Below are 26,848 nucleotides of genomic sequence, written 5' to 3'. Positions count from 1 at the left end.
GAGCTGTAAAGTGTGGCATTATCCCCTGCACCCAGCTGTTGGTATAAAAACCCAAATATGACCCATATACAGTGTATATATCAATGTTACAGAAAGAGTTTATATCCTGATGTAGATCCTATGTGTGTTTCACTTGAAAATGCACATCTTGATGTAGATCCTATTTGTGTTTCACTTGAAAATGCACAACTAGAGCACTAACTTAATATATACAAATAGTTTTGTGGAGTTAATTTTGACTTAATATCCCCACGCAAACTCATTTTGCCAGGGATAAAAAAACAACTCTTTTTCTAATTTGACTCAATATAATTATCTCCCTTATTAAACATTAAACATTATTGTCTCCCTTTTTTCATGACTTAAGGTCATTATCAGTGATGTCATAAAATGTATCTATGCGGGCATGTAATGTAAAGCACCTGAACATTATAATGGAAGTTTTACGCATGACTTATTTTACCATAATTTACTGATATTTCAATGTACAATGTATTTTAGCGTATTATTTGTATAGCTGCTAAGCCATGATCATATTAGAAATCGCTTTCAAATGCACAAATATTCCATTTGCCTATCTCTATTAAAATGCAATACAAAACTGCTACAAATACATATATACATTTAATTACAATTTTAATGAGCTACCACAAGAAATTCATCATGCTGTAATGTTGTACATCAGTGTAAATTAATGTCTTACTAAACCGTACTGAGGATCCTGGTACAATCAGTAAGGATGTGCTGATCATGCTGTAATGTTGTACATCAGTGTACGTTAATGTCTTACTAAACCGTACTGGGGATCCAGGTACAATCGGTAAGGATGTGTTGATCATGTCTGGTCCAAACATGGAAACTGTAAATTATTCTTTGAATTTATTTTTCTTTTTTTCTATCTGTCCGAGCGCTTTGTAGATTTCTCTTTTAGTTTCTTTCTGTTTCTGCTGTTTCTTCATGTCTATCATTCCTTGCTTTTTCTTGTGATTTGTTACTCGCTCTCGCATCGATGCCCGCTCCATCTTCTTTTTGTGGTCGTGCAAGGTTTTCATCATGTTCATCAATTTAGCCACCTATAGAACAAACAAAATCGGATATAACACCAACACATCACAGTGTTGTTGTACAAAACCTCTTCAGTATTTAAACAGTAACCTAGCAATACAAGCTCAGAGAAATCACACTGACACATTAAAATAGATAGAAATATGGTTAAATATTGGATAAAATTGCAAAATACTTAATGCAAACCCTCGGACCAAAAAATAAAAGCGAAAAATATTTGAATAAAGGACCAAATGACAAAATTAATAATATTTGCATATGGTGCTAAGGACAAAATACTTCAGAATAATGATATTGACAGAAAGTTCCTCTCGGCAATTAATCCCACCCTCCCCATATACTTATATCAAGAATAGCCTCAACTTATACCGAGAAGAAACTGAAATAAGATTTGATACAATTTTAAACTAATGGTAATGTCTACAATATTGACCTTGGCCTCTTTTGGCTCCCTGATAACGACAACACGTTTGATAGGGTCTTTTTTGGCCTTCAGTAATTTTGGTATGTCCTTGAAAGGTAGATTCTTTTGAAGGTCCCGAGGAATTGTGAGAGATTTCCGATGGTATGTCTTTCTCTCCACAGGCTGAAACAACAAAGTAATAAAGAGTGTAAAGTACATTTATTGTACAGTTAAATCTGTATACATGTGATCTCTTAATAGAGATGGCTCCTTAATTAACAGAGATGTTCTTGAACAAAGGTGGTCCTAACAGTTCTTGAACAAAGTTTAATAAAGTATTGATACAGTCTTTATCCCAACAGAAGCCCCTCCTGTCAAGGTTTAGAATTTGTTAATAATTTTTCAATTAGTTACTATTCTAAAATTGATGATCTGCAAAAACTAAGAACTTGTTGGCAGAGGCTTATTTGCGGATAGATATGGTGTATGATTTGTACAACTGCACTACGGGATGGATCAGATGACAAGTATTGGTATCTATAAACAAGAGGCCCAGGGGCCTTTACGGTCATCTGACTCTAAATTAAAACCCTTATATTATAGTAGTATGCATTCTCTGTAGCAAGAATATAGTGACACTGTTGGCCATGGTGGCCATCTTGGATTTCTGACCGACCCAATAAATAACAACACTTGGTAAGGACCATCTCAGGATCATTTCTGGTAAGTAAGAGCTGAATCCCGCCAGTGGAATTTGAGAAGAAGTTAGAAATAGATGTTGTTTAGGAAAACCATGATTGCGCAATCATGTTACAAAATGGCCGCCATTGCTGCCATGTCAAAGTTTTTACGAGGCCAAAAAAATAACAACACTTTGTCGGCTCGCCGTCCTTGAGATCCTCACCCATTTCCAGCTCAATGGCACCAATGGAACTGGAGAAGAAGTTTAAAATGTGTTTTTCAAGATGGCGGACATGGCGGCCATCTCGGATGTCAGACCAATCTAAAAAATAACAACACTTGGTCGGACTCATCTCGGGAACATTTCAGGCAAGTTTCAGCTCAATAGCACTGGTTAAACTTGAGAAGAAGTTTAAAATGTGTTTTCAAAATGGCCGCTATGGCGGCCATCTTGGATTTCGGATCAGCCCAAAAAATAACAACACTTGGTGGGGATCATCTCAGGATCATTTCTGGCAAGTTTCAGCCCAACAGCACTGGTGGAACTTGAGAAGAAGTTTAAAATGTGTTTTTCAAGATGGCGGCTATGGCGGCCATCTTGGATTTCGGACCGACCCGACAAGTAACAACACTTGGTCGGGATCATATCAGGATCATTTCAGGCAAGTTTCAACTCAATAGCAGTGGTGGAACTTGAGAAGAAGTTTAAAATGTATTTTTCAAGATGGCGGCAATGGCGGCCATCTTGGATTTCGGACCGACCCGAAAAATAACAACACTTGGTCGGGATCATCTCAGGATCATTTCAGGCAAGTTTCAGCTCAACAGCACTGGTGGAACTTGAGAAGAAGTTTAAAATGTGTTTTTCAAGATGGCGGCTATGGCGGCCATCTTGGATTTCGGACCGACCCGAAAAGTAACAACACTTGGTCGGGATCATATCAGGATCATTTCAGGCAAGTTTCAGCTCAATAGCACTGGTGGAACTTGAGAAGAAGTTTAAAATGTGTTTTTCAAGATGGCGGCTATGGCAGCCATCTTGGATTTCGGACCGACCCGAAAAATAACAACACTTGGTAGGGATCATATCTGGATCATTTCAGGCAAGTTTCAGCTCAATAGCACTGGTGGAACTTGAGAAGAAGTTTAAAATGTGTTTTTCAAGATGGCGGCTATGGCGGCCATCTTGGATTTCGGACCGACCCGAAAAGTAACAACACTTGGTCGGGATCATATTAGGATCATTTCAGGAAAGTCTCAGCTCAATAGCACTGGTGGACCTTGAGAAGAAGTTTAAAATGTGTTTTTCAAGATGGCGGCTATGGCAGCCATCTTGGATTTCGGACCGACCCGAAAAATAACAACACTTGGTAGGGATCATCTCAGGAACATTTCAGGCAAGTTTCAGCTCAATAGCACTGGTTAAACTTGAGAAGAAGTTTAAAATGTGTTTTCAAAATGGCCGCTATGGCGGCCATCTTGGATTTCGGATCAGCCAAAAAAATAACAACACTTGGTGGGGATCATCTCAGGATCATTTCTGGCAAGTTTCAGCCCAACAGCACTGGTGGAACTTGAGAAGAAGTTTAAAATGTGTTTTTCAAGATGGCGGCTATGGCGGCCATCTTGGATTTCGGACCGACCCGACAAGTAACAACACTTGGTCGGGATCATATCAGGATCATTTCAGGCAAGTTTCAACTCAATAGCAGTGGTGGAACTTGAGAAGAAGTTTAAAATGTGTTTTTCAAGATGGCGGCAATGGCGGCCATCTTGGATTTCGGACCGACCCGAAAAATAACAACACTTGGTCGGGATCATCTCAGGATCATTTCAGGCAAGTTTCAGCTCAACAGCACTGGTGGAACTTGAGAAGAAGTTTAAAATGTGTTTTTCAAGATGGCGGCTATGGCGGCCATCTTGGATTTCGGACCGACCCGAAAAGTAACAACACTTGGTCGGGATCATATCAGGATCATTTCAGGCAAGTTTCAGCTCAATAGCACTGGTGGAACTTGAGAAGAAGTTTAAAATGTGTTTTTCAAGATGGCGGCTATGGCAGCCATCTTGGATTTCGGACCGACCCGAAAAATAACAACACTTGGTAGGGATCATATCAGGATCATTTTAGGCAAGTTTCAGCTCAATAGCACTGGTGGAACTTGAGAAGAAGTTTAAAATGTGTTTTTCAAGATGGCGGCTATGGCGGCCATCTTGGATTTCGGACCGACCCGAAAAGTAACAACACTTGGTCGGGATCATATTAGGATCATTTCAGGAAAGTCTCAGCTCAATAGCACTGGTGGACCTTGAGAAGAAGTTTAAAATGTGTTTTTCAAGATGGCGGCAATGGCGGCCATCTTGGATTTCGGACCGACCCGAAAAATAACAACACTTGGTCGGGATCATCTCAGGATCATTTCAGGCAAGTTTCAGCTCAACGGCACTGGTGGAACTTGAAAAAGTTTAAAATGTGTTTTTCAAGATGGTGGCTATGGCGGCCATCTTGGATTTCGGACCAACCCGAAAAATAACAACACTTAGTCGGGATCATCTCAGGATCATTTCTGGCAAGTTTCAGCCCAACAGCACTGGTGGAACTTGAGAAGAAGTTTAAAATGTGTTTTCAAAATGGCGGCTGTGGCGCCCATCTTGGATTTCAGACTGACCCGAAAAATAACAACACTTGGTCAGGACCATCCCAGCATCATTTCAGGTAAGTTTCAGCTCAATCCCACTGGTGGAACTTGAGAAGAAGTTTGAAATGTGAAAAGTTTACGCACGGCGGACGGCGGACGGCGCACGGCGGACGGCGGACGGCGCACGACGACGGACGAAGCATGATGACTATAGGTCATCCTGACCCTTCGGGTCAGATGACCTAAAAACCTGGTGTACCTTGTACAACGAGTCCTTATTTTGCGTAAGATTTATCCCCCTTTCCCATCGTAGCTGGCCAACAGTTTTCATGCCAATCCAAGCTGCCTTCTGTTCGTGAGGAAGCAGCAGTGACGTGACGGGGTTGTAGAACTGTGGCACATCCACCGGGTACCACGTCCTCATGAACACAATGTCTGCATAGAGGAAAAATGTAAAAGATTTGAAAAATATTTGTAAGAACAAGACCTAAATAACCAGCCACAAAACACTATAATTGTTATACACTATCCTTACATCAACCTTTTTAATAAGAAACATACCACTAAGCAGTATCTTGTCTTCAAACGTAGCTCTGAAGGCGCCCTCTGGTGTTCGGACAGCTTTCTTCACCTGGCCTCTTATACCACTGACAGTCCTTATTTTGGCACCCTCAAATTTGGTAACTTCCAGAGCACTGTTAAACATTCCCTGTAATGAAGACAATATTTGGATCTATAGGTATTTAAACATTCCCTGTAAACAAGACAATATTTGGATCTATAGATATTTAAACTTTGATAAGAATATTTTTTACCTTCATGCTGGTATGAACAAACAAGAGGCCCAGGGGCCTTAATGGTCATCTGATTCTAAATTAAAACTCTTATATTATTGTAGTATGTATTCTCTGTAGCAAGTATATAGTGGCACTGTTGGCCATGGTGGCCATCTTGGATTTCTGACAGACCCAATAAATAACAACACTTGGCAAGGACCATCTCAGGATCATTTCTGGTAAGTTAGAGCTGAATCCCACCGGTGGAATTTTAGAAGAAGTTTGAAATAGGTGTTGTTCAGGAAAACCATGATTGCACAATCATGTTACAAAATGGCCGCCATTGCTGCCATGTCAAGTTTTTACGAGGTCGAAAAAATAGCAACACTATGTTGGCTTGCCTTCCTTGACATCAGCAACCATTTCCAGCTCAATGGCACCAATGGAACTGGAGAAGAAGTTTAAAATGTGTTTTTCAAGATGGTGGTTATGGCGGCCATCTTGGATTTCAGATGGGCCCGAAAAATAACAACACTTGGTGGGGATCATATCAGGATCATTTCAGGCAAGTTTCAGCTCAATAGCACTGGTGGAACTTGAGAAGAAGTTTAAAATGTTTTTTTCAAGATGGCGGTCATAGCGGCCATCTTGGATTTCGGACCGACCCGAAAAATAACAACACTTTGTCGGGATCATATCAGGATCATTTCAGGCAAGTTACAGCCCAACAGCACTGGTGGAACTTGAGAAGAAGTTTAAAATGTGTTTTTCAAGATGGTGGTTATTGCGGCCATCTTGGATTTCGGATCGGCCCGAAAAATAACAACACTTCGTCGGGATCCTCTCAGGAACATTTCAGGCAAGTTTCAGCTCAACAGCACTGGTGGAACTTGAGAAGAAGTTTAAAATGTGTTTTTCAAGATGGTGGCTATGGCGGCCATCTTGGATTTCGGATCGGCCCGAAAAATAACAACACTTGGTCGGGATAATATCAGGATCATTTCAGGCAAGTTTCAGCCCAACAGCACAGGTGGAACTTGAGAAGAAGTTTAAAATGTGTTTTTCAAGATGGCGGCCATGTTGGATTTCGAATCGGCCCGAAAAATAACAACACTTGGTGGGGATCATCTCAGGCTAATTTCTGGCAAGTTTCAGCCCAACAGCACTGGTGGAACTTGAGAAGAAGTTTAAAATGTGTTTTTTCAAGATGGCGGCTATGGCGGCCATCTTGGATTTCGGACCGACCCGAAAAATAACAACACTTGGTTGGGATCATCTCAGGATCATTTCTGGCAAGTTTCAGCCCAACAGCACTGGTGGAACTTGAGAAGAAGTTTAAAATGTGTTTTTCAAGATGGCGGCTATGGCGGCCATCTTGGATTTCGAATCGGCCCGAAAAATAACAACACTTGGTGGGGATCATCTCAGGATCATTTCAGGCAAGTTTCAGCTCAATAGCACTGGTGGAACTTGAGAAGAAGTTTAAAATGTGTTTTTCAAGATGGCGGCCACGGCGGCCATCTTGGATTTCGGACCGACCTAAAAAATAACAACACTTGGTCAGGATCATATCAGGATCATTTCAGGCAAGTTTCAGCTCAATAGCACTGGTGGAACTTGAGAAGAAGTTTAAAATGTTTTTTTCAAGATGGCGGCCACGGCGGCCATCTTGGATTTCGGACCGACCCGAAAAATAACAACACTTGGTTGGGATCATATCAGGATCATTTCAGGCAAGTTTCAGCTCAATAGCACTGGTGGAACGTGAGAAGAAGTTTAAAATGTGTTTTCAAAATGGCGGCTATGGCGGCCATCTTGGATTTCGGACCGACCCGAAAAATAACAACACTTGGTCAGGACCATCTCAGGATCATTTCTGGCAAGTTTCAGCTCAATAGCACAGGTGGAACTTGAGAAGAAGATTGAAATGTGAAAAGTTTACGCACGGCGGACGGCGAACGGCGGATGGCGCACGGCGCACGGCGGACGGCGCACGACGACGGACGAAACATGATGGCTATAGGTCATCCTGACCCTTCGGGTCAGATGACCTAAAAACTTCATTGCAAACCGAATGAATGCGCATAGCATTTATTTTCTCTAACAATTCCTGTTTTACTGACAAGTTGTTAACAGATGCAAATAAAAAAGATCAAAGCCTTCCCTCAAAATCCAAGTACCGTTCTAAATTTAAAGCCTTCTCTCAACAACCAAGCACAGGTCCAGATTGAAGCCTTTCCAAGAACATACCTGTATGAATGCAGTTTTCTTGAAAATTTTCTGTGGTGTGCCTGTAAGCTTCAGTTTCTTCACAATGTCTAGTTTTTTGTCCATCTCCAAGACTACTCCGGTAGCAGCTATTCGAAACCCAGGCTGAACAGAAAGCACATATAACACACTTGATATATTACATGTAAATGGTTTCATGATGGAATGTTAAGTGATACCGAAAACTGTTGAATATACTGACGTACTCCCAAATGGAAACAAATAGCTACATAAACCCAAAAAAACTTCAACATGTTTAACTACACTTTTATCTCACCATCAAACAAACTCCAACAATGTTAGAGGTTTTACACGGCGAGATACTTTTGACAGGCTCCATGTAAGTCGGCAAAATAATATCCGATAGAAAAAGAGCCGACCAGCGGCCTCTTATGTTATAGGAGTACATCAAACCAAGCATTCTGGTCCCTAGAGCACTAAAAGTTATTGATTAAAAGAGTTTGGTTTAATGGCTAAAGATTTAACAATAAGAACAACAATAGGTACAGAGAGAGTTTAACATAGATTGGTATCTTTAAAACATTATTTTGAACTGATTCTTCAATCAAATCTGATGAAATGAAGACGGAATTAACTAATCAAATTTACCAACCTTTACACCAGACACACTTTCCACAGCCAGGAAACCTGTACCTTGTGGTGTCAAGGGACCTGTGAAAAACGAAGAAGCAAATCATATCACAAGTGAAGAATTTTATATTTTTTTTCAAAATAATTTCAAATTATCTGATGTGAAATGGTTGTATCAGAGAAATAAGGCCAAGTCACAGAGGTCAAATGTCATATTGGTTTTGTTAGAATAAAACAACAGTTGAATCGCCTGCTTTATCCAAGGATAGGATAAAATAACTAAAAGAATGCAATGAAATATATTCAATAGTCAGAGTAATGTCGTCTCATGTTCTTTCATAATGCCTGCACTAAAGTTGACAGTTTCGATAAATAATTTTTAAGTTGGAAAACTGAGAATTTTTTCTACTGATTAATACTTTTTAATATTTTTTCAATATTTTGATAACCAGATGACTATGATCATGCTCTCAAGTACATATACCAACCCCAGAAAACTGAGTGACAGTGAAGATGTTCTGGTGTGTATTTCAGCAGTCGATTCCTGTAATTGTGGTCTTGTATTGCGTAAAGAGGCAATGTCTGGAATCTACGCCAACCGAGAGAAACAATCAACGGGTTCTTTGTCTTCAGAATCTTTTTATGCCACCTGTGTTTCTTCACACGTGTCTATGCCAATGGGAAAAAAGATGCATTTTCAAATGATAACAGGATGAAAAGAAGATTGATTCTGGTATTTTGTTTTCATAAACAACTAATTTCATTTTTAAACACAGATAATTAGATCACCCCTAAGTATGAGAGAATAAATAGATCAATACAGTATGCAGTAAATAGGAAGGCAATTGTTCATGGTTGAGCATGATGTACTTCTAAATAATACTATACATGTATTACTTCTAGGATTTCAGACTACTCAGGTGTCAGAAAACTAATTACCAGATTTACTTGGCTGGTAATGATTGTCTTGTCAGAACAATGACATATTTTCAAACATAATACACATTAAATCTACCGACATCGGGAAAAAAAATCTATACCTGGAGATAGCCAACATTACTTTCCACGTTGAGCAGACCACCGAGGATTACAGGATAACTCGCATCAAAGTTTGTGACAAACTCACAAGGTATGTCATTCACTTCAACACGGACATACATCCCTGGTCGGAATCCTTCGTAACCCACACGAACATCGTCATCCATGTTTTCAAACTCGGCACGATTAAGCTACAAAGACAAGGAAATTTTTTTCTGTATTTTTTTTACTTGAGAAATAGATCTATATCAAATCTGAAAGGAGTCTCATTTAATATATGATTTTCAGCAGATGATCTTGAGAAAGTTTTGTAAGTGGTTACAAATTGTATTATCTGGAATGTTAATACATGAGCTGAAAAATAATGATAATTTAGTTTTATCCAAATCCTGCCCCTGTTTACCTCAGCCTGCAGCTCATTCTCTTGTTTCCAAGAGTCGTAGAACTCAGAGTCGTCTTTCATGTCATACTGCTTGTCAAACACCTCCTTCAGTTTTTTTTTCTTAGCTGTCCGTTTCTCATGTGCTGACATCTCTGCTTTTGTCTTTTTCCTCTCTTCATCACCTTCATTTTCTGTAGAAATAGCAAATAATGGTAAACATTTTTGTCAATCTCAAATTTCATAGTTTACAGATAATACCAGTACATGCTAACATTGTCCTGTAATTGGCCTTCCCCTACTTTGAGTCTAGAGATTTTACATTGTCCCCCTGTACTTATTGCAGGATAGAAATAGTTTATATACAAAAATAATTCACCTTCAGCATCTGAATCTTCCTGGTCATCTTTCGCCTCTATGTCATCTTCTTTGTGTACCTCTCCAGTCTCCAGATCTTCAAAGTCTCCATATAACTCATCTACAACACCGAGTATGAGGGTTACAATGATACTGGTACATTCTTACAGCACAGATGAAAAGTCATTTGGTATACATTGTACTTGATTTTTCGCCCATGGTCTGACAAACATTCAGAATCACATTTTTCTTAAAATCCAGCAAACCCATGGAGTGTGTACTAAGGTATTACTACTTGTACACATATAAGAAATGTCAAGGTCAAGCTAATTGTACACATACAAGAAATGTCAAGGTCCTACTTCTTGTACCATAAAAGAAATTTCAAGGTCCTGCTACTTGTATACATATATGAAATGTCAAGGTCAAGCTACTTGCACACATATAAGAAATGTCAAGGTCAAACTACTTGTACGCATATAAGAAATGTCAAGGTCAAACTACTTGTACACATACATTGTATAAGAAATGACACAATCACAAAATCACAGAATCATTTCCACATAATAGGTACAGAACAACTTACCATCCTGTTCCAGTCTAGCTGCAGCATCCTCACTCTTGTCCCACTTCCCTGTCACAAAGCAGTCCTTGATAAGCTCCCTTACCTACAAAACAGAGCCAACATCAACCTTCACCTTTCCCCGGTTACAGATATACACTGCATGGATTATTACCACATCTATCTTCACCTTCCCCCGGTTACAGATATACACTGTGTGGATTATTACCACATCTATCTTCACCTTCCCCCGGTTACAGATATACACTGCGTGGATTATTACCACACCTTCCCCCGGTTACAGATATACACTGCGTGGATTATTACCACACCTTCCCCCGGTTACAGATATACACTGTGTGGATTATTACCACACCTTCCCCCGGTTACAGATATACACTGCGTGGATTATTACCACACCTTCCCCCGGTTACAGATATACACTGCATGGATTATTACCACACCTTCCCCCGGTTACAGATATACACTGCGTGGATTATTACCACACCTTCCCCCGGTTACAGATATACACTGCGTGGCTTATTACCACACCTTCCCCCGGTTACAGATATACACTGTGTGGATTATTACCACACCTTCCCCCGGTTACAGATATACACTGCGTGGATTATTACCACACCTTCCCCCGGTTACAGATATACACTGCGTGGATTATTACCACACCTTCCCCCGGTTACAGATATACACTGCGTGGCTTATTACCACACCTTCCCCCGGTTACAGATATACACTGTGTGGATTATTACCACACCTTCCCCCGGTTACAGATATACACTGCGTGGATTATTACCACACCTTCCCCCGGTTACAGATATACACTGCGTGGATTATTACCACACCTTCCCCCGGTTACAGATATACACTGCGTGGATTATTACCACACCTTCCCCCGGTTACAGATATACACTGCGTGGATTATTACCACATCTATCTTCACCTTCCCCCAGTTACAGATATACACTGCGTGGATTATTACCACACCTTCCCCGGTTACAGATATACACTGCGTGGATTATTACCACATCTATCTTCACCTTCCCCCGGTTACAGATATACACTGCGTGGATTATTACCACATCTTCCCCCGGTTACAGATATACACTGCGTGGATTATTACCACACCTTCCCCCGGTTACAGATATACACTGTGTGGATTATTACCACACCTTCCCCCAGTTACAGATATACACTGCGTGGATTATTACCACACCTTCCCCCGGTTACAGATATACACTGCGTGGATTATTACCACACCTTCCTCTGGTTACAGATATACACTGCATGGATTATTACCACATCTATCTTATCACAGCAATATCACATCTTAGCCTGGCTCTCTTGTCACAACAAGTCTACACTGTACATCATTTTGTCTACTGTAACAGGTCATCTAACGACAATTGTGCATTATGCACAGGTCGCTATTTTCACAGGGTTCCATTATTTGCTATTTTCAATGATCAAACAAAATTACAGAATTTATATTATAATATAGACATCTATAATCTGTTTCATGATTTCCATGAAAAATACATCCTTTTTGTTTCCAGTTTTAGGTAAAACCCACAGATATGTGAACCATTGGAATATACAGCCTTTACAGTATTTGTGAGTAGATGTAGAAACACTGACCTCCTCCAGGTCCCAGTCCTGTACATTCTGTACAAAGAAACGTGAACAGTCTGTTTTATTGATGGACAATCGTTCATCTGTCTTCTTCTCCTGCTTTTTCTTTAGCACCTTGAACAGCCCTCCTAGTTCATCATCTTCATCACCATTGTTCTCATCTTCATCTACTTCTTTCCCTGCATCTACAATATTCAACTCTTCGAAATCATTCATGTATAGGTAAAATGTTAACTTTATTTATTTTACAATTGCAAAACAGTTTATAACAACATATAATAATCATGCTTGATGATCCGGATGGAAGAATACTGTGGGAGGAAACTGGAGTACACAGGGAAAACCCTAGTGGACAGGTAGGTGATCCCATACTTTTCATATCAATTACCACTATAACCAAGTAGGTGTAGATCTAGATATCATCATACTATGATGTTATATGAACTGATGCACTGATACAGTGAATTAGATATAACCCATTTACTTAGCCTACAAGTGTGTTTTTCCATATATATAGGTTATATCAATTAGAGGCAAATTGCAAAGGTACATGCGGCCTTACAAATTTAATGTATGACAAAGTGATGTTGGTTCCTGGGAGAATTAATTCAATATATATACACCTGTAATGATTAGTATGCATACCTTGTCCATATATTAGTTTCCTGTAATTGATCCTCTCACTCTGTCTCTTTCTAAAAGATTCGGCTGCTAACTCTGCCAAGTTACTTTTCCATTTTAAGTGTCCTTCTAAAACATAAATATATACATGTATTAAATACATTATGATGTCATTTTGTAAACAATTTTAACATAAACATATTACCTTATACAGCATTATTTAAGAAATAATTAACGATGATTCGTGTATTGTAGCAGGATATACAACGAGGACGAGGATATTTTGCAATTAATTAATAACTTCGGCCTTCGTTATTAATTAAAATTGCAAAATATCCGAGTCCGAGTTGTATATCCTGCAACAATACACGAGTCAAAGTTGATTATTTCTATTCTACCATGTACTGTTTAGTTCTGAGATCGACCTCTTTCTAATAGAAAAACAGCAAGGAAACCCCGAGAAAACCTTGTAATTTATTTCTTCTTTTCTTCTTGAGTATTGCATTATTTGTTGATGAAATATAAAGGCAATACAGTACTACGATCAAGAGCATCTATCATATGGCATTGATTTTGAAAATTAAAAAAAAAAGGATAAAAAAAAGAAAAAGGGGGGGGGGGGGGGGGGGGGAGTCCGTAGGATTCGAACTCGCGTCGTGATAAAAATTTATTGAGAGACTAAGCCATTAGCCCACTCGGCTATAGTAACCTTTTCTAAAACGGGTGAATATTAGGTATATAAAATTGTAACAGCTGTGACTCACAAGCGTGTATTATTGGCACGAGCGTGGGTTATTGGAAAATAATACATGGTTTTAAACCAATCAAAACTGGCGTTGCATAGCAAACATGGTAGAATAAATGGTAATAGTTTTATTTAGTAAAGTCACAAATTGGACCACTTCAATAACAGAACAAATACACACATATCTACACGTGAAGACATTGGAAATATACCAATGTATAAACAGGAAACAAATCCCTGGTCCCTGTGGACATGGGATCTTAGGCTGATTTTGTATTCCATGTATTTCAAATTCCATTCAAGAACTCTGGCAATTCATTGAAGGACTATTTAAAACGTAAGCTTGTTTTTATTTGGTGACACTTCTGATTTTCTTTTATCAACATTATTTTTACATGATGATAACATTTTCAAACATGTCATACATGTACATACCAACCCTTCCTATTTTTGTGAGTTTTTTGCCATGACCTTTAAATACCTAAGTATGTACCAAGACTTGATATGTGCATCACCAATGCAAATTACCTTCTTCTTCAGAGTCTCTTTCCTCTTCTTCTTCTTCACCCTCCTCTGTTTCCTTCAAATCTTCATCACTTCCATCCTCATCCTCACTTTCTCTATCCTCTGCTTCATCACCTAAACCCTCATCACTTTCAATTTCACTTTCATCGTCATTACTTTCAGATGATTCTAACACATTTTCAGGTTCATGTGATTTGCTCTTAATTTTTGAGACAACATCTCTATAATTGCTTTTCACAATTTTCTTCTTTTTTGATTCCACAGAATCTATTGTACTGATGTCCATTTTCTCCTCAGAGTCAGCATCACTGTCATTGTCACTCTCATCATCATCGGAACTATCGTCATCATTAGCATCTTCCTCTAAAGTTTCATCTTGACTGAATGAATTTGATGATGTCTTTTTGTTGGCAAATAAAACAATTTCATCTTCAGAATTATCATCATCATCATCATCATTCATTAACTTTTTTTTATCATCTATCATACTTTGACTGACTTCAGTTTTAGATGAAAAATCAATTTCATCTGCCTCTGAGTCATCTTCACTACTTTCCTCGCTATCTTCATCACCCTCCTCATCAGAATTTCTTGTTTCTGTATGACCAATTTTCTCCACAGATAATGAAAAACCTGATTTCAACAGTACATTTCTATCATCAAATTCATCCTCCTCATCATCATCACTGTCATCAAACACAAGTTTTTCTGTTGGATCCATCTGAAATTGATGCAAAGACAATATTTTCATTAGAATTTCTAAGAAGGGAATAAAAATACTATATTTATCCTCAAATACACCCCATTCATTAGTATAAAAGTTAAGCATTATCTGAACCCCTTTTATTTTAATATTTTAAAACTGAGGATTGCATAAAAATGAAGATGGAGGCTTGTCTGTGGCAGGGGCTAATTTGTGGATAAATATGTTACCTGTAATTAGTTTCAGGTGACAGGTGATAAGACAATACATTAACTGAGAAACTGATATTCTTATTCTCTTTATATTGTTATATATAGGATCTTAAATGAGTTTTCATTTTATATGGGATTTTGTAAAACAAGTCTTTTTTTTTTTTTTTTTTTTTTGCGACAAGTCTTATGAAAATATAATGAAACTTTTTATCACATAACTGAGGAACCTACGTTTTGATGTTTTTTATGTCAAAATGTGGGGGACTGAATGAATTTCCAAGTAGTATATATAAATTGGACCAATGAAGTATATGAAGACTGAAATATACCGATTTGCACTGATATTTAATTACAGTGACAGTTTTAATGACAACAAGACCCAGACATAAAGATTAGTGGAAGTTACCTTTGCTCGTTTTTTCTTGGGTCCTTCAGAAGATTCTTCATCCTGTTGAAAAAAAAAATCCTTCAATCTTTAATACATATTTCTTGCTGAAAGAAATGAAATTATTTTACAAATTTGGGAAACTGAAAGATTTTCTTGTCGAATATCAGCCTTAGATTAATAGTTCAATATCTCAAACACAACACAAAGGTAAGAGTTTAGTGATTTATAGAAGGAAAAGCATTCTTACTCCAAATCAATAAAACAAAAATATAGATTTGAATGTAGACCCTTGAATGTTCTGGAAGGGTAAGTGTCTCCTGCAATACAGATCTAGGTCAAATCCAGGTTAAGTCACATTATCAAATGAGAACTAGGGGTGGTGACAACAGAACCACTAACCATATCAACTAGCATTGAACATGTCAAGACTTCATATCGCACAAGGAAATAAAATAGTTACAAATTAAATCATACTGTCGACCATAAACTTCCTCACGGTCTTCACCAACCTGCATCTCTAGAAAGCTTGTGGTGTTAATTTTACCATCATTAGTCAACACCCCTCACAGAAATCGTGACAATGGGAGCAAGTCCTTGAATATCACACTTTAACATTACAAAGAGTAACTTACATCTGGTCTGTCTGTAAATATGGCCTTTCCTCCTCACCCGTTCTCCCTCCTGTATAGCCTGCTCCGCAGACAACTCGTCACTGTGATTAAAACATCTCCATCACAATGACACATATATTATACATAAAGGTATTTTTTTTCTTGTAAAATTGTTCTCAATATCATTTTAAAATAATGTTCAGGAAAAGGAGGGAAAATGTATCAAAGAAAATATAATATTTCTTTTCATATATTTGTAAACAAAATCATGGCATGTTTACTTACAAAGAGTTGTTTTTTATATCGGACCTATATGCAATAAGTTCAAGTCCAAAACAAACTTGGACTAATGTGGGGGGAGGGATTTTTGCAGAACAATGAAATAGTATTTTATTAACATCTCTACTTGATTGCAATGGACATGGTGAACTTATTACCAAGCAGTAATGTACTCAGGTACAATGGTAGTTTCTCTCAGATTAACAAGGTTTGATAATAATATTCAGTAAAAGTCAGGTATGACATAGGTACATAACTGCAATAGTAAAGGGAGACTACTTACTCATGCATGTCAGCTTCTGAGATTGGTGCTGTGTTGGAAAAGACTGTCATTTGACTGGTGTTGATCTTCTCGTCCAAAGGGTTGAAAGTTGACATCAATGTTGAGACAAGGTCATTAGCTGGCTGGGATTCAGTCTGTAGTACAACAAAATGTTTTAAATTATTTCATTTTATCCAGTACTTTCCCATATTGTTTGGAATTCAGAATTATGCCATTTTCATTCATTCTATGAGAATGAAAATGGCATTTAATAAATTTTGAAATGCCAGGTTTTTTTTTTTTTTTGCTTTTTAAATGCTTTGAAGTGGTGAAAACTTGAAATTCACCAACTAATGTCTGCAAATTTACAATTTGACCAGTGGTCACTGGTGACAAGCTTCCATGGTACATTAAGATCTACTTTTACCTACTCATGAATTTCATTCAGCGGTTTAGGAGGAGTAAGCATTAACAAAAGTTTACAGACAACAGAAGTATGTGGCATATAAGGTCATCCCGGCCATTCAGATGTCAAGTGGAATGAAAAGATTAAATATAAACTTAGCTGTTTGACAATCATGCAGTATATAAAGTATATTACATTGTATTAATCAGTGTTGTAGGACCAGATTGAAGTATGCTGAGGATTTGATTGTGGGAAGGAAACTGAAATAATTGGAGAAAACCCACATAGTCCCACAGATGATCTGTTGTACCTTTCTACTTTATATACCTTCTAACATAATGACCACTCAGTCTTTGACCTTATATATGTCTCACCTCGTCCTGTTTGTTGTGGGAATGACTTCCTCCCAGGTCTATATAGACAGCATCCTTGTCATACACAATTCCACCTACTCCAGACATTGGGGCATAGATGATCCGCTCACGCTGGTTCAAGGAGCGCCTCTTTTCCTGGTCTGGAGTAGGACACGGATCTGATAAAGTCTGCATGTCATGTATGGCGAAATCTCCACAGCCTGGTATGGAAAATGTTAGAATACAGTATGTATACAAAACAACGGTGGTTTATTGTATTTTATGAAATGGTCCCGTCCTATTTGACATCAGTTCAATATCAAATCTGAGCCCCGTTAAATAAGAAGAATTCTGTAAAATTATTTGTCCTTCATTGAAAATACCAGCCGTGACTTTCACCACTAATTCCAAAAACACAAAAAACATCCTATGTATCCCTATCTCTGATACTCTCCTGGAATAGGTTTGTACAATACTTCCTTGTGTGTGAACTGTTGACATAGATTATGTCCCAGTCACCCAGACTTACCAGGAATGTGGACGATACTACGGTTCTTCATGTGTGTGGACTGTTGACATAGATTATGTCCCAGTCACCCACGATCCTTAAAGTGTGTGTGAACTGTTGACATAGATTATGTCCCAGTCACCCACGATCCTTAAAGTGTGAGTGAACTGTTGACATAGATTATGTCCCAGTCACCCACGATCCTTAAAGTGTGTGTGAACTGTTGACATAGATTATGTCCCAGTCACCCACGATCCTTAAAGTGTGTGTGAACTGTTGACATAGATTATGTCCCAGTCACCCAGACTTACCGGGAATGTGGGCGATACTACGATTCTTCACGTGTGTTAACTGTTGACACAGACTAGGTCCCAGTCACCCACGATCCTTCGTGTGTGTGAACTGTTGACATAGATTATGTCCCAGTCACCCAGACTTACCGGGAATGTGGACGTTACTACGGTTCTTCATGTGTGTGAACTGTTGACATAGATTATGTCCCAGTCACCCAGACTTACCAGGAATGTGAACGTTACTACGATTCTTCATGTGTGTGAACTGTTGACATAGATTATGTCCCAGTCACCCAGACTTACCAGGAATGTGGACGTTACTACGATTCTTCATGTGTGTCCCCCTCACATAACCATACAGAGATATGCTCCTGTCACATTTTCCATTCCTTCTAACAGTTTCTGGATCGGTAATATCCTCCGTTCTGTAATCAAATCAATCAGTTATTTTCCATAAAAAATATCATGAAACATCCAGTAATTATCTGTGAGAATATCATATACATTACACTAGCCAGAGCTTCGTGTGAAAGCCGTGTCCAACAGGCGCCATTTTGATTAAGTGATTACGTGAACAGATGAATCACGTGATCGCTAAATTTAGCCAAATCTCATTAAATCTCGTGGGAACACTACTGAATTGTAAACAAAAAATGGCGTCTGCCAAAATACCGGAGGGAATTACAAAATACGGGAATCTGGGCTCTCCTCCCGGGAGGAAATAAATGACTTCAAAATAAGGGAGATTTTGTCTCACGCCGGGAGGTATGGCATGTATGAATACGGTTGAAATATAAGAAATGGACACATCAAGCTTAATCATTATTAGATAAGAAATGTACATAAATAAAATTGTACCACAGTGAAACAGAGATACAGGTAAAATGACAGATATGGCAGATATGTAAATTAGTACCTGTCAACGAGGATGTATGGATGAGTGATTCTCCACTGGAGAGGCCGGAACTTCATCACAGATATAAAACGACACAGATTGTGTACTTCAGTCTTCTGGTACTCTTCATTAACCATTCCTGATAGATAGAACAGCTTGGCTCCCTGTCATTCAACATCATATATTGACTTATAAAACAATCTAACGGTAAAAGTTCTTGTAGCACAATAAAAGAAAAGTGTAAATATCCTCAATTTATTTGCATGGTTGTCGTATTTCATGACAACATTTTAAAACATTTGTAATAGGAAAGGAAAGATCCACAGCCAGACTGGGATCCAAACACTAGCTGAATGCTCTACCAATTGAGCTACATCCAAGTCCAGTTCTGCTACATTCCTCCCTCCTTCAACAAAGTCTTTGACCCCTGAAGACAGACAAGAGGCCCTATATCACCTCTGTGGGTATTTAGTTGGGCACCATATATAATAGGAGAGGACAAATCCACTTCCAGACCGGGGTTCAAACCTGGGACCTCCGAACACTAGACAGATGCACAACCAATTGAGCTAACTTGTCGTCGGAGTTCATCCCAGTCCAGTTCAGCTACACATTTATAAATATTTGCCTCTTTGCATTGTTAAGTCATCATACCTATAAACACTTTTCATTTATTGACTTTGAATCACTTTCAGTGTTCCTGACTGCTTCAACAACAGCTATGAAAAAAATTCAGAATAATACTTTACAAGTCTCAGTTTAGATAGAATTGGAACATTCTGCATGTACACAATTGTAAACTGTTTTTCTGTTCAACAAAAGTTGTGTCTTAAAAAAATCTTTCCCAAACTGAAGATCTTACCTGATATACTTCTGTCCAAAACCTGTGTTTGAGGCGTTTTTTCGTCTTCCTCATGCGTTTATTGTCTTTGAAAGCATCAAGGTGAGTGAGCACGCCCATGATGCGTGGGAATCCATGGACTTGGCAGATGTTGAGGAATTCAAACGTCTCCATTTCAAACCCAAAACTTGCATCAACCAGCAACAAAACCTAAATTTAAGATTAAAAATTGTAAAATTAACCCTGTAGTGTATAATTAGTCTGATTATATATATCATTCTAGTATGACTTCAGACTACCTGTTACTCTGTAGTGTATAATTAGTCTGATTAGATATATCATTCTAGTATGACTACCTGTTACTCTGTAGTGTATAATTAGTCTGATTAGATATATCATTCTAGTATGACTACCTGTTACTCTGTAGTGTATAATTAGTCTGATTAGATATATCATTCTAGTATGACTACCTGTTACTCTGTAGTGTATAATTAGTCTAGACTCTGGTTAGATATATTGGCCAAAAAACAGCAGGGGAGTCTTTCAGGAATGAACCAGCAGATATTCAGTAAATCCTGCAACTGGCACTTTGTGATCAAATAAACCTCAGTTTATTTTGAAATCCAGACAATTTCAGACTCTCAAAGTTTCTGATATCTATACAGTTATTACCAGTTTACATCAATAAATCATCAAATATGCTCTTATTTATAATAATCAATGTATAATGGATAATGATTTCAATGATTTAATATTCATCATTTTCAAGTTATTGTCCCAAATTTACCAAAGAGGTAAATCCCAAACCATGTCATGTTAGCTACTAGCATGGGTATTAGGTATCACACTTTGATAAAGTACAGCACAGATACCCTGTCTGTGATAGCTAGGTTTGGCTCTGTTAAGTCTCACACTTTGACATACAGTATAGATACCCTGTCTATGATAGCTAGGTTTGGCTCTGTTAAGTCTCACACTTTGACATACTGTATAGATACCCTGTCTATGATAGCTAGGTTTGGCTCTGTTAAGTCTCACACTTTGACATACAGTATAGATACCCTGTCTATGATAGATAGGTTTGGCTCTGTTAAATATCACACTTTGACATACAGTAAGTATAGATACCCTGTCTATGATAGATAGATTTGGCTCTGTTAAGTATCACACTTTGACATACAGTACCGATACCCTATGATAGCTAGGTTTGGCTCTGTTAAGTCTCACACTTTGACATACAGTACAGATACCCTGTCTATGATAGCTAGGTTTGGCTGTTAAGTTTCACACTTTGACATACAGTATAGATACCCTGTCTATGATAGCTAGGTTTGACTCTGTTAAGTCTCACACTTTGACATACAGTACAGATACCCTGTCTATGATAGCTAGGTTTGGCTCTGTTAAGTCTCACACTTTGACATACAGTACAGATACCCTGTCTATGGTAGCTAGGTTTGGCTCTGTTAAGTCTCACACTTTGACATAGAGTACAGATACCCTGTCTATGGTAGATAGGTTTGGCTCTGTTAAGTCTCACACTTTGACATACAGTATAGATACCCTGTCTATGATAGCTAGGTTTGGCTCTGTTAAGTCTCACACTTTGACATACAGTAGATACCCTGTCTATTATAGCTAGCTATATATAGGTTTGGCTCTGTATTTAGTTTTACTTTTATCACTCACCAGATCAGCCACCTTGGCTATATCTATCATAGTGTTGATATCATTCTTACACTCTAAGAGTGTCAGTCTTCTGTTTTTGCCTGAAAAAAAAAAGAAGAAAAAAAAACATGTTCAAAATAAATTATTTAATTTGTCTAAATGTACTGTCAGAAATGTCAAGCTTGACACAATAATGCTGTTTATATACTATTGACACAGTAGCACAACTTTCTGACATCAGTTAGTGAACATTATTGATACATTGTATTTTGAAGAATATTGATCATACATTGTATTTTGAAAAATATTGATACATTGTATTTTGAACAATACAGATACATTGTATTTCCATGTTATATGGTGAACCCAAATAATAGACATCTTAATTAACCATGTAATCCTACAGATCCAAACATTAAATTTTGATAATTTGCACAAGTTTTTTCCGCAAAAAATAAACATGCGAAAAATTAAATCATAAGCAAATCAAATAATAGAGTTTAGAAGGTTAAACACAGAATATGTATTCAATAATCAGAGAAAGCCCCTATCAACTCACCAGCAACAACAGTGACAGGTCCTTCAACATTGCTAAGTCGCTGTTTGGCATAGTTTTTAACTAGACATTGCAGCAAAGTTGTCTTTCCCACTTTAGGGGGGCCCACAATCCCCACAACGATAGGCGGAGGTTCTATCGGTGTCCTATCCACCAATGGGATGTGTGTTTTCTTGGTTTTGATGTCCTGTGATCTGTCAACACATTTGGATTTATTGATTTGGCTTAAACTAAAATATTTTTTCACATGAAACTTAATAATAAAAAAAATATGAAATATGAGAATCTGTTAAATAATGGCATGCCTGTAAGAAAGCAAAACTATGAAAAGTTTCAATGAAATTAATGAGTAAGCAGTTCTACAGACATTACGAAAAACTTCATTATCTTCTATTACTCTTTTGAAAATTGTCAAATCAGATTAGTCCACTAAAAGAAAGACACAACTAGATGTCATAATTGCTGTTATGGTCATGTTTCAAAGAGTATCATCAACCTCTAGGCTCTAACTATTACTGTTTCAGTTATTAAATCACTTGTAGAAACTTTGTAGTCTCTATTTATAGTCATATCATTGTGTTAAGATGTTTCCTTAACTTTGATTCTCATCCCGTTTGGTGCATTTCCCAGTATATATCACTAGGTATTCACACTGACGGTAATATACAACACTTATCATCTCCTTAAAGCAGCTGTTGGCATAAACATTGGACCTGTCATTTTCCACTTGATTAATATTTCAAGGAAAATGAAGCAAAAATAATATGTATTTGGAACAAATTATTTTTATTTTGACCATGGACAATGAGAACATATATATATTCATGTATTACATCTTATGTATTTTTTATTGACCTGTGACCATGCGACCTACCTCTGAACTAGTCTGCTTGTTTTAACAGCATGCTGGATAGAGAAAGCTTTGGGGTTTCTCTGTTGCGCTGTAAGTTCTTGAACATGTTTGTTTTTTGCTTTCTTTTTGTCAGCACTTGGCCCCGATTTTGGCTGGCGATGCTTTTTCACAGAATGAGCCTGATCCTCCATTTTTTGTTTTTTTTTGTACTGACTTCCACTATATATACATGCTATTCAATTCAATCTGTAATGAAACAAAACTAAGGTTATTACAACATGATAACAATGTGAATGTGGGTCCGTGAATGTGCTATGAATTGAAAAAAAAATCTGAAAGATTAAAAGATAATCATGCAGTCCCAATTCTCGCCGATTTTAGTGACTTAAATCATTTATATATGTTATTTTCAGTAGACTATATTTATAATAACCTGATCATAGCATATCTGATTTTAGAGCTGTTTAAGATGGGAGGTTGGTATTCCTATAACATAACGTCATAAGAAACCACTGCGATGCACATGGCATGATATATGTCGGGTTAAAACATAATCAAAGTAAGAAACTAAGAAGAAAATAAACCTAAAATTGAAAGGTGGCTATCGGAAATCAACAAAACTCAAGACTTAACCACGGGTCGTTGGTCTTACCAGTAATAACACTGAACATGCTCTTTCCACGTTTCTATAACTCTACAGGGCGCCGCCATCTTGGGTAAAACTAAATGTTAAACTTGACGGTGAAAGTTCCGGATGGATTATTTTTCGCTACACTAGGCCTAATTAGAAACTGAAAAAGGAAGGGTATTAAAATAACTATGACTTTAAAGATTAACAAAAACGGCACTGTTTATTTCCGTATAGGAACGATATTGTCACTGAACATCATAATAATTTTCAATATGGATTTGTCATAACCTGGTGTTATGTAACACAGAACTAAACAATGGGAACTGAGAAGGCACAGGAGGAAAAGTAACTAAACAACGAGAACTGAGAAGGCACAGGGGAAACACAGGGGGGACAGTAACTAAACAACTGGAACTGAAGAGACACAGGGGAAAGTAACTATAAACAACGGGAACTGAGGGGACACAGGGAAAAAGTAACTAAACAACGAAAACTGAGGAGATACAAAGGGAAAAGTAACTAAACAACGAAAACTGAGGAGATACAAAGGGAAAAGTAACTAAACAACGGGAACTGAGGAGACACAGGGGAAAAGGTAACTATCAACAACAGGAATTGAGGATACATTAATAATTCGTAAATACAATAGGAACTGAGAAGACACCCAAATAAAGATAGCCTGCATGGAGATACTTGTAACAGTTCAAGGATAATAAGACCATGTGTTCCAAAAGATAAGCGTCTTCTGCTTCATCTGATTTTGCTTTGACAAGAACAGACTTAATTTGAAATAGACCATTAAATCCCTATCACATGACATCATTTGCTCTGATTACAATATTTTGCAATTATTTGAAGGGTTTATACACTTTCTTTTACAAAGAGAATGCAAAGACCGATTCTTGGACGGAAAAGTTTTGATTTAAACAAAAATCTGTTAAGGTAAACGTTTCCTTATCAAATTTACTCTCTTGCATATACATAATGCCGATTTCACCAATTTCAGAAGACCTATATCTCCTACATCTTTATTCAGGTAACGTAAACTTTTATATTTTCAAATTATAATAAGCTTTTTTTCCGCTTTGATTTGACAATTGTAAAATGACATTTTTAAATGAAAACATTCCCTGTTTGAATGGTAAAAACTATCATTGTATCCGTATTGATGTCACGGGACAGAGACACATAATCATCTTTACCCGTTTAGGCGCTTAACCATGTTTATCCCATAACTACGCTTGTTTCATAACCGATATGGCACGTGTTTCTACACCGTGGTGTGTAACCACTTTCAGATCCATCGATTGGTCATTTGTGACCTCCAATAATTCTGATTGGCTAACCCCTGGTCTTTTTGACCACGGATTACTTTTACCTCTCTCACTTATTCCCTTTGTCGTCTGTCATTCAAAACATCAACATGGACACGTTTTGTGGATTTGGCAGGAGTCAATATTGGCATAACTGGGTGAGAGGGGTGTCATAATGAAAAAAATCGATTAATCTGGGGTTTGAGTCGTACGAAACTGAATTTGAGGATGGTAAAACAGGCTACGCACGGATGCGATATATAGATATATATTGCATTGCTCACCGCGAACCAAAACTGATAGCTCTCGGGACCTCTTGCTTAATGAAAAGAAGTCATTTAAAGATTTTAGTATATTTGACCATTGTGACCTTGAATGAAGGTCAATGTCATTTATTTGAACAGTCTTGCAGCTCTTAATCCCAGCATGCTAAATGCCCAAATGTCAGGTCTTTGGGCCTCTTGCTTAATGAAAAGAAGTCGTTTAAATATTTTATCATATTTGACCATTGTGACCTAGAATGAAGGCCAATGTCATTCATTTGAATAATCTTTAAGCCCTTCGCTCGTTATAGCTAGATAAACATGATAAACAACCGTCTTTTGCTGAAAAACCTTTATATAAACATAGTATAACATATTGTAGCGAAAATAGCCGGGGAACTATATACTCAAAGTCCCGCAGCCCTCGGTAGGTGTCCTCGAGGTAGCGTCAGACACCCGCCACCGAGTTTAGAATTAAGTAGTGTGGGTCGTCGAGAAACACAATTCAACACCGTCGTAAAGTTTCAGTCTATGTATTCAGCAACATCAGCAGTGTACAGAGCATATATAAAAGGCAACACCGCTCTCGCTTTCATCAGCATACGTAGCAACATCCAGCAAAGTAACACCTAACACTCTCTGGCTTGAACTCAACTCCACGATCTCCCTCTCTGAACTGAACTCTCCGGCTTGAACTCCGCCTCCGCTCTCGCTTTCACCCCTTTATACCAAAACCTAACGGAGCGCTAACGGAGCGCCGGAGCCCTGCCGGAGCGGTGCACACCTGTACCGGAGCCTTCCGCTCCTGTGACTTAAATGTGTAAATAACAATGTACATAACACTTAGAAAAACAATTAGCCGCGAGTAAATGTTGACCATGTGTAATATAGATGGGGCATCGCTGGAGCTCCCAGACAGGTCCAGCCATTTGTAGTGGGTAATAGGGATGAGAGGCGGTTAATACCTCTCTGACAGGGGCAATAAACATGAACAGGAGCCGGGCAGACGGTTACTGCCACGGGCGTGGTGAATTGATTACTTCACGGGATATCATCCCGACGTGTCCCTCCCCATCTAATTACCAACGGTCAACAGATTGACGGGCTATTAAAATTCCTAAAGCAAAGATGGTATAAGAGTAAATAGAAACATAGAAAAATACTACACTAATATAGAAAAATACTACAATATGATATCGAAAACATTTCTGTTTTGATACTGATATATGCTAGATATACCGAGCCTCTAATTAAGACTATATTATATTACATATCGACATAACCATGATTATGTTTTTCAGGCTGTGACAGTCAAGTCAGTTGTAGACACAGAGAGTTGTTCCCCTTACGCTGTCTAACCACTATATGAAATCGCCGATTGTTAGCTGCTATACTCTGCTTCTAAACACTAGGGTAGTTTTTTTAAATGATAAATATCCGTTCATTACACAATTACTTAGAGGCTATTGTTAATCAATTAGTGTAAAATCATTAATTTTCGTGTGGGGGTTGGGGA

At 37.9% G+C, this 26,848-nt stretch overlaps 1 protein-coding gene across 1 annotated transcript; it reads right to left on the bottom strand.

The window, feature by feature from the left end:
• Window positions 1-609: 609 nt before the first annotated feature.
• Window positions 610-23,898, bottom strand: LOC117340336 (ribosome biogenesis protein BMS1 homolog). The gene is made up of 25 exons (XM_033902128.1): window positions 23,778-23,898; window positions 23,147-23,371; window positions 22,276-22,466; window positions 21,738-21,817; window positions 20,070-20,258; window positions 19,229-19,371; window positions 18,616-18,737; window positions 17,533-17,732; window positions 16,774-16,907; window positions 16,219-16,312; window positions 15,619-15,660; window positions 14,301-15,018; window positions 13,052-13,156; window positions 12,413-12,591; window positions 10,784-10,865; window positions 10,220-10,318; window positions 9,865-10,034; window positions 9,464-9,652; window positions 8,912-9,092; window positions 8,446-8,504; window positions 7,815-7,937; window positions 5,350-5,497; window positions 5,048-5,223; window positions 1,499-1,651; window positions 610-1,073 (listed from the first exon to the last, which is right to left on the bottom strand). The coding sequence occupies exons 2-25, from the start codon at window positions 23,314-23,316 to the stop codon at window positions 867-869; spliced, it is 3,954 nt and encodes a 1,317-aa protein (XP_033758019.1). The 5' UTR covers window positions 23,317-23,371; window positions 23,778-23,898; the 3' UTR covers window positions 610-866.
• Window positions 23,899-26,848: the final 2,950 nt, after the last annotated feature.

This window comes from Pecten maximus, chromosome 1 (assembly GCF_902652985.1).
Source record: "Pecten maximus chromosome 1, xPecMax1.1, whole genome shotgun sequence".
In the NCBI taxonomy this organism is placed as follows: Eukaryota; Metazoa; Mollusca; class Bivalvia; order Pectinida; family Pectinidae; genus Pecten; species Pecten maximus.
Note: the sequence above shows the minus strand (reverse complement) of the source record. Positions and strands in the feature narration are given on the sequence as shown.